The sequence below is a fragment of the Furipterus horrens genome, unplaced genomic scaffold (assembly GCF_987537825.1).
Source record: "Furipterus horrens unplaced genomic scaffold, mFurHor1.1.pri manual_scaffold_11, whole genome shotgun sequence".
Classification (NCBI taxonomy): domain Eukaryota; kingdom Metazoa; phylum Chordata; class Mammalia; order Chiroptera; family Furipteridae; genus Furipterus; species Furipterus horrens.
Window position 1 is genome coordinate 53,816,027 of NW_028327181.1, and position 13,532 is coordinate 53,829,558.

Genomic DNA, 13,532 nt, shown 5'->3' on the forward strand with positions numbered 1-13,532 from the left:
AGAAGAGCTCAGAGTGGTCGGCAACCACAACTTCCTGCCCCATCCTGACCCTCAACCCCCCAAAATCAAGCCAGAACAGGCCATAGGCTGGAATCTTTAGCAAATAGAGGATGGCTCCTCCCCCAAGTTCCAGGCAGGGCTGAGAGGGAAGCCTGTGACTGAGACCCAAAGCAAGTTGCCACACAAACGGTTCCTGGTCAGTCACTCTGGGAAGTCACATCCACACCAAATTCTGAGTATTTGCTAGAATGCTACTTCCTGTGCCAGCTGTCAGGACCAGACAGGGCAGGCAGACCACCTCCTTGGGTGGCCTTGTGTCATGTGGGAATCAAGCAAATCGTATGAAGCTCTCACACGGTCAGAAATCTCAGCTGAAACTATCAATAAGGGTACATTGGTATGATATCAGTTTCCAAAGACAATGTTAACTGTAATTTCAGTACCTGTGTACAATATACAGAAAGTGTGACCATGTCCCTCAACCCTTACAAGACTAGAAATTCATGTTTTATTTATTACAACACTGAGGTCTGTTTATTTTTTCAAAGTAGCCCAATAACGAACTTCCTCCCCACTGACTGGATGTCACGAGGCCTCATTCAAGATGTAAAGCGACATAATCTGACTATTAAACTCGGGGTCCAAAAAGCATCCAAGCACAGCACTGCCTCCTTCCAAGTACTGAACTGCACAGCATCCCAGACACCCAGGCCCTCGCCTGTGCAAACTCATGCGTCCCACAAGGGCCACCAGTAGGTGGCAGCTGTGAGGCGGTTGTCAAGGGAAGATCAATAAAGCCCAGCATCAAATCTTACACAATGGGTATCAGCAGCTTCAAAGAAAATTCTGAAGCCATCAACAGAACATGCTTTGCAGAAATGCTGCGTCACCAGCGCAGAGGACACGCTGCTTAGGAAGACACGGACAAGGACAACTGGGTCATGTATGGGTCAGGAACATTGGAATCACAACGTCAAGTTTCAGGAATGTCTTGCATTTTTCTTTCTGTATGTGAGTTAAGGGGGGTATGAAAATGGGTCTCAAGTCTAAAAGAGCTCTTTCAATAATTATAAAAAGACAAAATGATAAGCATTTTCAAATCACATTTTTCTTAATGTTTCACAAAATAAAGGTGGATCTTACCATTCCTGCTGTCGATGAAACACGGCTCTCTTCGCTAGGCTGGTGCGGGGGTCTGGGGGCATCTACACTGAAAGGCACCCACCTGGGCACCCAGCAGTCAGGGAGCCTCTGCTCTGAGCCACTTGCTCAAATCTCAGAACTTCTCAGCACAGGTCTTCAGGCCAATTCAGGTAATGAAAGAAAATTAGTCTCATTACTTCAATTTTTTTTTTTTAATGAATTTGGGCAACTTTCCAAAAAAAAAAAAATAGTACCATAAAGAAGTAAACTATTTGGATCTTTTTAATTTCACTTCTGATTTCTTTCATAAAGCTGTTATTAGCACGCTCAATTGGTTTGTGTCCTTTCCCACTGGTCACCTCCATTCCTGGGTCCCACATGTGTGCACTTAACGATTTATTGGCTCTGCAGTGTCCTGTGCAACTGATCAGGTCGCCTGACCACTCCACACCACCTGATACTTACGCTATCACTACAGAGGCTGATTTCATTGGTTCTCACTACTATGGGATATTACTCCAAAAGCAGAAAGTTTTTATAGCTTATCACGTTAGATTGATTCAAGACAGAATAATTTAATGACACCAATAAGGTAAAGGTGTGCCTATTTCCCTAAACTCTAGGTGACTGTGGCATTTGCTAGGATTTCTTCCTAGTTAAAACAATCACATTGAAACAAACAAACGAAAAGTGTTTCTCCATGCCGCCATCATCTGACAGGGAGCAACAGGGCTCTGAACTGATTTGCACGTCTCGCGTCCACCCGTGCCAGAATGCTGACTACCAGGCCCTCTGCCAGCAAACCATGATCCAGGCAGGATCTCCGTATTTTAATAGGGCAGCAAACTTGATACCTGATTACAAACACCCCAAAAGTTACATTTCTGTTCAGTCTGGACCACGTTTCCCATGGTGCAGGCCTCCGACCTGACAGGAAACTAACATGACTCCCATGAGTGCATACAGATAGCATGACTCCACACCGTAACACGTGGCACAGACCCACTGGGTCCCCCAACCCCAGCACTGTAGCTTTGTTCCGTTTCCACATTTGTCTCCTCACACATGATATCTTGTAAAGGAAGTCTGTTAAGTTAATATTTACTCAAGATTATTGTTTTTCCTTAACATTTAAAAAAGGGCTACTGTATTCCCACAGATCATATTTTCAGTAGTCATAGGAACAGTTTTCAGATAAGATGCTTTAAGTCACAGGAAGCCGATAACAAAGATGCCTCCTCCCCTGCTCCCATTTTTAGGAATGAATCAAATAACATCTAAATTTTAAAGGCCAAGCTAGTGTTCTCAATTTGTTTTAACCTTTGGGGCAAATATAAAGAGGAAAAACAATCCCTGAAGTAAACCCTGGAATGAGGAAAACCGGTATCTTAGCGTCTTCTAGGCCCCCAGAAGCCAGGCTGCCTGTCTCCATCTGAGCCTGGCAGGACAGGTCGGGCTGTAATAAAATGCTCCCTACAACTGCAGCTCCACCGCAGGGCACCTCCCCTTCCCCAGGGGTACCGGCTTCCACCTTGGCTCTCAAGACGCTAATGGCACTTCTGGGACAGCTGCTGAGAGCAGCACAGTCAACGTCTGACAAGCACAGGGCTGGAAGAAGAGGGGTGGATGAACCACATCCTGTTGCAAAGACTGTGCCAGCCCCACAGCTCATTGCCAGTTCAAAACTAGCTCATCTCCCGAGGCACATGACAGTCAGGGCCAGCAAGGACTCTGGTTTGGAAAGGTGGACAACATAGCAGGAAAAGACAGAGCTCGTTTCCAATCCTGGCTTATCTGTGACCCAGCTGTGTGAGGTCAGGCCAGTCACTTAAACTCTGGGCCCACCTCCCCTTCTGGACACTCAGCCACAACCAGCTCATCCCACTCTGAGGTCACCTACATCTAACTCCCATGTGCCGCTCTTGTGACTCAACATCCCAGCTCTGGCTTCTGGATCTTAACTGAGTTAGTCGGGGATAATTTCCACCACCCTGGGCTGAAAGCTTCAGGGAGAACCCAGCAGACGTGGGCACTGCAGCCACAGGAAGAGAACCCCTCAGAGGCAGGTGGCTGGTAGGCGATCTTTAGCTTTAACTAGATTGGCAAACAGTATGTAATAACTTTCCTGCCAGGCAGCAAATGCTCTGAACAAGCACAAAGAAGCATCTTGAACCAAATAGTCCAAACAGCTGAAACTGAGGCCAGGGGAGTTAACCAGCTTCCTCATGAGGTCATGTGCCAAGGGCAGCCGTAGCTATTAAAAAAACAAAAATATTTGGGGGGGGGGGTCTCCTCCTGAAGGGCCTACACATAAGCCCAGCAGCACACCCTGCCCCTGCGTGGACCTGGCCCGTGCTCTCCTGGGCCGGGAGCAGTGGTCATGTCCCAGAATGACACCCAGGACCCCTCCGCCACCATCACCTGACTGAACAATAATTAACAGAACCTTCTGGATGAGATGATCCCAGGGGTGTTCAGCTGGGAAGGAACTGAGAAATCACTGGGGCACCAGGGACAAGGATTCAGGGCTCCAGAACCCACCTTTGCTTTAACCAGAGTAGCTCTGCTTGTCATGTGTTAGATTTGGGGTTCCTGCATAAACAAAGAGGTCTGCTGAACATTCAAGCCTCCGATCTAATCCAATCCTTCCAATGACTGGGAAAGAAGCTGGGAGTTGCCGCCCATCAGTAAGAGACTTGGAGTTTTCAAGTGCTCGGCCAGCAGGACCGGACACAGCACACACCCACCGCAAACACCTCTGGGTGACTCTGCTCACAACACAACGTCCAGGAACAACTAACAAGATATTTCTGCCCAAACAGTAACAGACAGATTTTTTTTAATGTATCCTAAAGTTTCTTACTCACTTATAAATTTTATTCACTTACTTTTCATTTACTTAGTTTTAAAACGACACACTACACTGTTACACTCATTGTTATAAGCAACGTTCAGAACCTGATAAATCCGTAGACCCCGTTTACACATTTCTCGAGTCAAGTCACCTCATGCCTTGCTCCCAAACATCTGGCACCTTCTCACACCTGCCAGCACCGGCCTGAGGGATGAGAAAAGCCCCGACCCAAGTAACCGCTAATTCCAGAACACCCATACGTGTCGTGAGGGGTAGCACAGCTGAAGGAGCCGCTCCTGGATCCTGGCACACGGCCTCCCTCAAAGTCCCGGTCCTTCCTCCCAGGTTTGCAGGAGGGGTCTGGGCCACCCTCAGGCTGTTCCTGGAAATCACGGCCAAGAGGAGAAGCCAGCACCAAGAATCCACCCAGGGCAGCATCTCCTGTTGCCCCATTCCACAGCTCGGTCCGCCAATATGTTCCATGTCAGAGCAGCAACGACACCTGGCTTTGTAACTCTACTTCTTCTCTCATAGGACTGCAGGAACCCAATAAAGCAACCTCAATACTTTTTTTTTTTTTTTTTTGTGAAATTTATTTTTTCCACATTAAAAGATTTTTTTTTTGAGGGAAGTCTTTTCTTTTTCTTTTTTTTTTTAACCACATGATGATCCTATACAGCTGCCCAGAGTAGGACACCATCGTAAGTCATGAACATGCCATATGAGTTCTGAATAAATAAAAGCTACAAAGCCCAAGTTATATACAAATATCTTGGGCCATAATGTTTACAAACCTATGTACAATAAAACAAATGTAAACAGTAAGTGCAGCATGAGAGTAATCCAAGGACACACGGGGACAACCACTGACGGTCAGTCTGCCCCCCAGGAGCCGACACCAGCCGGCCCCTAGAATCAGGCCACTCAATCCTTCCTAACAAGACTGGAGAGGCCCTCAGAGAACAAAACAAAAAAGCTGTGACACCGTCATTTAACTGAAGGACCGGGAAGCTGGCAAGGAGGTTACCACCAGCCCCACCCCTCGTCTGAGGCACACGGAGGAGAAGACAGCACAGAGGCCCAACCCCGTTTGCACCCAGGCCCCAGAGGCTCCTGCTGGGGGGGCGGGGGGGCACGTCTATGGGATGGGAACTGCTAAAGCAAAATCAGAAGGTGCAGCAAATGTTCCCTAATTCAGTGACCTTCCTGACCCTTTGCCAGCAACAGGCCCAACTGTATGGGGTGAAGCTGGGGGACACATGATCATGAGCACTAAAGATGCTTGGATAGGAGCTCAGGAGGGCACACGTTGACCTGATTTGGGAGAGAACTTCTAGAAGATTTGCAATGTCCTAAATACAACTAAATCCTATCAGCACTGCAGGGTGGAGGCTATGAGGCAGGTGTGATGAATGTGTACTTCTGTATCCAGAGACCAAGTAATACACGTATGTATCACCTTGAGACCCACAAAAGTGCAATCATGTGACACCAACGGCACTACGGCGAGAAGAGAAAACAGCCAGTATTGATGTCGTGCGGAGTCCTGGGGCTGGGCAAGGCCCAGCAGCCGCCACTGCATGCAGCCTGCCCTCTGCCAGCCCCGGGAGGCAAGCAGAGGGGCACAGGCTGGGCCCAGGCACCGAAGGGTGAGGTGTAGGTGTCCCGGGCTGATGGAGGAGGACAGGAGCCCCCACGTGGAGGCTGGGCACTCACACACTCAGAGGCAGCATACCCGGTGCCGACGAGGGGCGCGAGGAGCCCAGACCAGAAGGAGGAGGAGCTGGGTCAAAGCCGTTTACTGCCCTGTGGGGGTGACCAGAGCAGAGAAGGGGAGGGGAGGGGGGAGAGAAAGAGAGACTGTCATTTAAACATCACTAGACACACAGCAAGAAATTCATTTGCTCTCTCAAACTATTGCTCTCCCTGACGCCCAAGGGAAGAGTGGCTGCCTGGGAGGCATCAGCTGGTCCGAGACTTGAGGACTCAGTGACCCGAGGGCAACAAGACTAGTGCTCTGTTCTCTGTCACCGGCACTGCAGCCACACCCCGATTTGTCACCTGCACTGCAGCCACACCCCGATTTTCCGCACAGAACAGGTCTAAATGTCTGCCAATAGGGAACTAGCCAAATATATAATGGTACAACTAAATGATGAAATAGTATACAACCATTAAAAGTACATTCCACAGAGTTAATAGCATGGGAAAATATTCAGAATATAACTAATGGTAAATAGGAAAAGGTTACCAAACTATGTATGTTCAATGATGTGAAGAAAAAACCCTAAGTAGCATATATTCTAGAGTCTAGACTACAGCCCCGTATATAGATAGGCATTACTATCCATGTAGCTAAATGTAAAATGTGTGAGGGGGTCCTCACACATACACACACGTATATATAGACATAAAATCATATATACTGTAGAAGGAAAATTTAACAATAGTTACTTTTCCTCCCTCTGAGTTATGGGTAAATTTGGTTTACTACTTTATACTTCTTTATTGTTTTCCAAATCTCTTACAATATTCATACATATCTTAATGAAGGGGGAAAAGTAACTTTTTTACATTGTTAAGCAAGCAAAGCAAGAAGGGCAGGCTTCTCTGCTGATGCGTGAGCCACCAGCCCAAGGACCCAGCATGGCAGAGCACCCAGCCCCAGCCCCACCACCTGGCAGCGCAGCCCAGGAAGCCGTGAGGGAGTGACAGCAAAGCCTGGAGCCTCTCCCAGGAAGCCGCTTCAGCCCTTCCACCCTGAAAAACTTCCCAGGAAATTCTGCCCCGCCAGCAACTTGGGAGACGCAGCCAACTGCAAAGAGCTGCACTGCACCGCGCTGCTCACCACGCCCCCACCCACTCATCACAGGGGCCTCGGGCTGAATACAGATTGTGAAGAGCATTTCTCTTACCAAAATGCACACGTATCCTCCACAAAGATTACTATTCTGCACACTGAGAGGCGAGTGTAATCACAGAGAAGCAGGCATGCAAAGGCTTGGCAAATGACCCTTGACTACTCTGAAGAAACAGAGTTCATGCCCAAAGAAACTAACCTCCGAGTACGGACTTCCAGTATGAAATCAAGCTGCCCACACACAGGCCGAGCAACAGGAGGGACTCAAGCTGTACCAGACAGCCCCAATCCTCAGCAGAAGGGGGCGCTGCTGGGTGCCAAGAAGAGCCTGGCACCTGTTCCACAGGATGTGCAAAAGCAGCAACCATAAGGATGGCTCCTCATGCAGGTTTAGGACTGAGATTCGCCATTTTCGTTAGTGGATCTTTAAAGACCATAAAGCTCATCCCCACTGTGGCAGTGCTAAGAAAACTAAAGCAAGAAACCGTCCAGCCATTCACCCAAGTTCCCCTGTGAGCCCGTCAATGGGGAAGCAGGGCTCACGACCTGCCTCCAGATGTCCAGGCCACTGTCCTTCCCCAGGATCCTCCTGAGGGCCAGAGACAGCCACTGTGGTGCTCCCAGCACAGGTCAGCTCTAATGGGGAAAATGAACAGTGCAATCCAGAAAATAAAGGGGGAACAAAACCAGAGAAGTCACTTCTCTGTACAAAGGGAAATGGCAATTTGGATTTGCAGGTTGGGTAGAACAGAGACAGTAACAATCTGTTGGGTCTCACCTAGCACTTCTTTCTGAGTCAAGAAGTGGGAACTAGACCACAGAGGGAGGAGGCTGACCCTCCGGCAGGATGTCAGCCCGGGGAGGCACGGGCCGGGAACCGCACGGCTGTGAGACCGTGAGACGGGGAGGTCTGCAAGAGAGAAACGCCTCCATCCGCACCACACTGGGTTTCAGGGACGGCAAGGAAGCTGAAGGGAACGCCCTAGTGGACGACACAGGAGTGAATGGAAAGAGAGAGGGAAGGGATGGATGGAGACACAGATCTGGAAATCATCTATGTAAAAAGGCTACAGAAGCTGTGAAACTTCATGGTCTTACCACTAAAATCTAGTTAGACTGAAAAATAGAGAGTCCAACTGAGCAAAGAGACCAAGGTCAGCTGTAAAATGGCAACAGAAGAAGTAAAAGGGGGAAGAACCGAGGCACATTTAGAAGCTAGCCAGGACAATAAATCGAACACAACAGAAGTAAGTATGGACACTAAGGAAGCGAGGTCAAGTGCACCCGAGAAGGCGGGAGAGCCCAGCCTGAGAGTGGGCGGGAGCCAACTCAGGGGAGCAGGCAGACACGCCACACCCCGCTCTCCCTAGTTAGACGGCCACATGGAAGACAGCACAGCCCCAGCCAGCTGGAGTCCCCGCCCCGGGCTCCACAAACTGAAATGGACCTTCCTGAAAACTGAAAAGTAAGGCATCTACCATTTCAATGTGCTCTGGGAAACAAGAGTGACTGTGGAGGGGTGAGACCACCCCCAGCAAGGTTCCATAATCATTAGCTCCTGCTTTGAAAAAATAAGACACACTGGGGAACAGGAAGAACCCCAGTCCCATGAAGACAGTCAAATGTGGTCCTAGGGCCTGCCAGTGACCCTCGACCCCCACCCCCAGACTCCTAGCATCATCACTACAGCACCTGACCACACATCAAAAGTACCATCAGACCTGCTACTTCCAAGTGCCCCAGAGCCACTACAGCTAGTTAGTTTTGTGTGCACAGCTGAACCAGTAAGAATCGTATTCAGTCAAGTCAAACAGAACCTGGAAGCTCACTCAGGGGCTGTAAGTCGGTTAAAGCGGAGTCAGCCCCATGCAGTTAGTAAAACCAGTTTGTTAATGTGTCTTCCACCGCACACCATGATTGAAAAAGAATGAAAAAGCACAGCAAACAAATTCAGTTACCCATGAACAATGTGGGGAATATGACTTTTTCTTGCCTAATTAAAAAAAAAAAAAAAAAAAAAGGAAAAACATTAAACAGCAATACAAATACTATTTTTACACCATGCCCTAAAATTAGTGTATGCCCACCTACCTATCCATGGCCCAAAAGAAATCAGACTCACAAAATTAGGGCAAGTGATACATAAGAAACTAACTAAAAGCTATGGAGAAAAAAAAAAAAAAGAATGTTTTGGAGAGAACTCAAGTGACTACACTAAATAAGAATTTGTATCCTTTCAGGGCTATTTCTGGTTGGAAGAAATATTTTAGGAACTCACAGAAGTGATCGCAGACTAGATAAAATCCTGATTCCAAGAAGCCCTCGAATAACCAGAACTTACAGACTATTTTCAAATCCCATGAAGTTAATATATAAGGTTTCTCATGTAGTAAGGCCTCACTGCACCTGCAGATGTTGAGGGAGGTGGGAGGGCAGGCTGTATATGTAATTCCCACGCATGGACACGCACACACATGAATGCCCACTCTGAGTCACCTTCTCCCATACAATGCCCCTCCAGGGCTTCAGAAGTGCCAGGAAACAGTGTCAGTGCTACAGACACACTTCTAGGGAGCAAGAGGCAGGGCAGGCACATCTGAGAGCCACAGCCTCGAAAATAAAGAGCTTTTCCTCGTACTGAAACTAGAAGCTGCGCATAGTCTAAGAACTGGCATTTCTTCTTTTATCCTGACAGATGTAATAATGAAGCTGGGAGTTAGAATATTTCCCCCTGCCTGGTAAATACCATCGTGATTTTTATCTAGTCAATAGTTCTGCAGGAAAACGGGCCCGAGTAAAAGCCAGGTAGGCAAGAAGGAAGGCGGAATCAAAGTAAAGCTGCGAGGAAGTAAGAACACAGCAAAACCTACCAAAGAGACTGAGCCTCAGGAATATGGCAATTAGACAAATGCAACTCAAGCAATAGGTTAATGTTTTGTGTATATACAATCCATCTGTTTTATAAACTAAACACTTGAGGAAAGACCAACCCACAAAAGCATATTTAATTCTTAACAGAAACAATAGTTAAAAATTTGTACTACAGTATTCCCACTTATCGCGGGTATCACATTCTAGACCCCCCGCGATAGGTGAAAATCCACAAAGTAGGAACCTTACGTTTATTTTAGTATTTATATATATTTTAAGGCTTTATAAACCCTTCCCACACACTTATAAACCATTCCCAGTCCCTTATTAACCTTTTCCACACTTTTATAAACACTACTTATGTTCTTAAACATATTCTACCCTCTTAAACCTACGTAACTTTAACAACATACGTACACTGCTTCAATCTTAAGACAATTTTTTTTAATTCTCAAAAACCATCTTCACATAATACAAAAGTTGTATCTCCTAAACCATATTTGATCAGTGGCTTTATACTTTTCTAAAATCTCAGACAGAAGGTTTGTTGCAGATTTGCGTATATACACAATTACAGTGTTCTCTTCTCCCCTTAAACACAGGATGAGGCAAAAGTAAGTTTACAGCTGTGAGTTCATTAAACAGTTTATTCTTGAATTATTTATTACTGTATTATTTTCCATACAAACAATTATGAACCTACTTTTGCCCCACCCTGTATTTGCTAGGAAAGTCTACTAGCCGGTAAGCACCTTGAGAACAAGGACCTTGTCACAGGCATCTGTGGTCCCCAGAGCCTAGCACTGCTACCTTTCAAGAGTCTGCTTCCTGGGACAGAACTTTCAGAGTCAGGGTTACCAGGGCAACAGACTCCCTCGGGACCAGAAGACAACAACAGATTTCATTTGAATGATAACAGGCTTCAGGTAAATTTATCAAACTGAGTTTACCTTTATAAAGCTTGAATAAGCTCACTTAACAAATGTGTAACTTTATTACTCAAAAAATTATTTAGAATTTCCAAGACTTACCCTTTGTCGAAGAAAGACGTATGCCCTGATCTAGAGAACTTTGTGCCATTGCTATTCATCACCCCACAGTTAACATTCCCTGAAATATAGGATTTTCGTGATGCTTGGTCCTTTGCAAAATTCCTGCAAGCTGCTAATTTGGATTCTAAAGCCTACAAAAGGAAGAAGGAAAGATTTGGTTGTCAAAACAGTATCTGCATATAAAAAAATCCATTTCAAGCCATTTATATTTCAAGACTCAAACCTTATTGATAATGGTGGCTACTTAAGCCAGAATCAATCACCTTTCTGGTGGAAAAAGGAAATGTTTTTGCTGATTCCCTTTCTAATGAGCTCAGAATATTTTACTTATTCCTCTCAGTAGTACTGAGGGGTACAAATATAATCCTTACTCATATAATAAAAACGTGGCATAAGCAGGCAGAGATGGATCCCAGGTCTCGTGATCCCATCCATTATGCCTTTCTGAGCTGTGGACTGTTTCGTCAGTTGACTAGGTGCCGGGGGGATGTGCAGGGTGAGTGTGTGTGTGGAGGAGGGCTGTTTGAGGAGCAAACACTACAGAGAATGCAAAAATATCACTTGAGAATTTTTTTAAAGCAGCCGATTCTTTCTATAGCATTTCAGGTTAGTTACTTCTAATGCATTTAAATGGATAAGAGCATTTACAACACCTCATGTGAAGTTAAGAGCTATTCTATTTCTTAGAACACAGTTTAAATATCTGATACCCATTGTCTAGAACTAAATAATTCACCTGAAAATGACACCAGAACTTTAGCACTTACCTCTAAACTGGGTGCCCTTCTTAGCACCTGTCACCCTAACACCTGGCCAGTGCCAGGCTCTACAAACAGATGACATGAAGAAAACAGGAATTCCTCACCTATTTCCATCACACACAGACACCACCAACTCCCCTTTTCCCATAAACACTTTGACTAACTCAAAACCCTCTCTGTGGAGGGAAAAAAAGGCAAAAAATAGTCCATTTCTTATTATCCATGACACTAAGGGATTAGGAATAAGATTCAAATAAGCATTATTTCAGCAACTTGTTATATATACACATACACAGTAAAAACTGGAAGCCATTAGTTCCCTCTGTTCAAAACGCTCATTTATTCCTTCAAACATGTGCTGAGGCCCTGTGATGCCGCTGGCACACACTGTCTGAGACATCAGTGAGACATCCAAGTACAAGTACTGGGTCTGGCACTCAAGAGAATAAAGTGATCTAGAAATCAAGATTTAGATATCTATATGCACCAGGTAGTAGACAAAATCATAGCTGCAAATAAGATGAGGAAATTAAGGACAGAGCTCTGAATAAAGTCAACCATGAAAGGATGGGCAGATTAAGACCCAACAAGATGACAAAGAGGAACGGGCAGGAAAACAGGAAGCAGACATGACCCAGCATCAGAGGGGCAAAGGAAAGAAGGCATTCCCCACCCCCACCCTCAAAAAGCTGTGTTGAATATTTCCAATAAAATCAGGACAAAACAGCATCCATTGTATCTGACAGCACCGAGATCCTCAATGAGCAATTTTCATGGAGTGAGCAGGGACGCCCAGAGTAGATGTCTGGGGAAGGGTGTATGCAGTCAGAACCGCTAACAACAAATGGAGACGTGCTTTCAAAACGCTTGGCTGTAAAAAGAAGAAAGAAATAGGATGATGGCTAAAGAGAAATGTAGGGTGAAAAGGAAGAAGAGCTGCTTTTATTTTGCTTTTTAAGATAAAAAAGTATATATAATATGTAATACATAAATATTACACACAAATATTAATGTGCATAGGGGAAAAGGCTAAAGATACAGAAGAGATGAAGATGAGAAATCTGGAAGGAGTGGAATCCAAAGCACAGAGGGACAAAATTAGCCATGGGCAGGAATATGATACTTTTATCACTGAACTAAAAAGGACGAATAGCTACAGAGGTAATAAATAATAGGAGAATAATAAAAGAGGGGGAAAAAAAGAAAACAAAACTTCCAATCAGATGGCCTTGATTCCTCAGTGGAAGATGATGCAAAACTAGGGATGAGGCGTCCAAGCAGTTCTAGTCAGTGGACAAAGCAGTGCAGAGGGGCAGAAAAGGAAATAGTCAGACTCAAGTTTTGATGACATCTTAAGGACAGAGTGTCAGCTACACAGGTAAACCATGCAAGGACTTCAAGTTCAACTTTCAAGCACCATTTCTGAATAGTTTACTTATGGTACTAAAGCAAAGTAAACAAGAACAAAGAAAGACAACCAGGGCCCAGGAACAGGCAGACCAATCCAGGCATGCACAATGAAGAGAAATTCAAAGGTGGCAGTGGCACAGCAGCCCTACAAGCCTATCGGAGTTTTCAGCGGAGTGTGACTAAGAAGCTGGAAGGTACGAGATACTGCAAAGAGTTTATTTCGTCTAGCCACAAAAAAAATCGAAACACTGGGAAAAAAGAGAAAAAGGCATAGAAGTCAGCTCTGACGCAATGACAAAAAAACCTGTTATGATTTTGAGTAAATTATAAAGAACAAGACGCTGAACCCTCTGCTGAACAACACATATAAAATGATGCAAGAGGCCAGCTCCTCCTCTATGATTATGGAGTAATACAGACATGGGCATAACATCACAGATGCTACTGACTAATTCTCAGTCTTCAGAACCAACCAATGAGGAGTTCAAGAAGGTACAAAGAGACACACAATAAGGAACTGAGATATAATCTAATAAATATAAAACAGATGTTTTATATTTAAAATTACCAAAAAAGCTTAA

General features: G+C 45.4%; 1 protein-coding gene across 5 annotated transcripts in view; it reads right to left on the minus strand.

The window, feature by feature from the left end:
• Positions 1–4,629: 4,629 nt before the first annotated feature.
• The window catches only part of NDEL1 (nudE neurodevelopment protein 1 like 1), a 50,834-nt gene continuing 41,931 nt past the window's right edge, over positions 4,630–13,532 (minus strand). For 3 of the 5 annotated variants that reach the window (XM_090291067.1, XM_090291064.1, XM_090291066.1), the window contains exons 8-9: positions 10,760–10,911; positions 4,630–5,803 (exon numbers count right to left, since the gene is read on the minus strand). In XM_090291067.1, the coding sequence (XP_090147193.1) occupies positions 5,710–5,803; positions 10,760–10,911 (246 nt within the window). In that variant the 3' untranslated portion in view covers positions 4,630–5,709. Of the gene's footprint in view, positions 5,804–8,815; positions 8,851–10,759; positions 10,912–11,435; positions 12,413–13,532 lie in introns of those variants that run through there. The other 2 variants (XM_090291065.1, XM_090291068.1) reach the window with 2 other exon arrangements.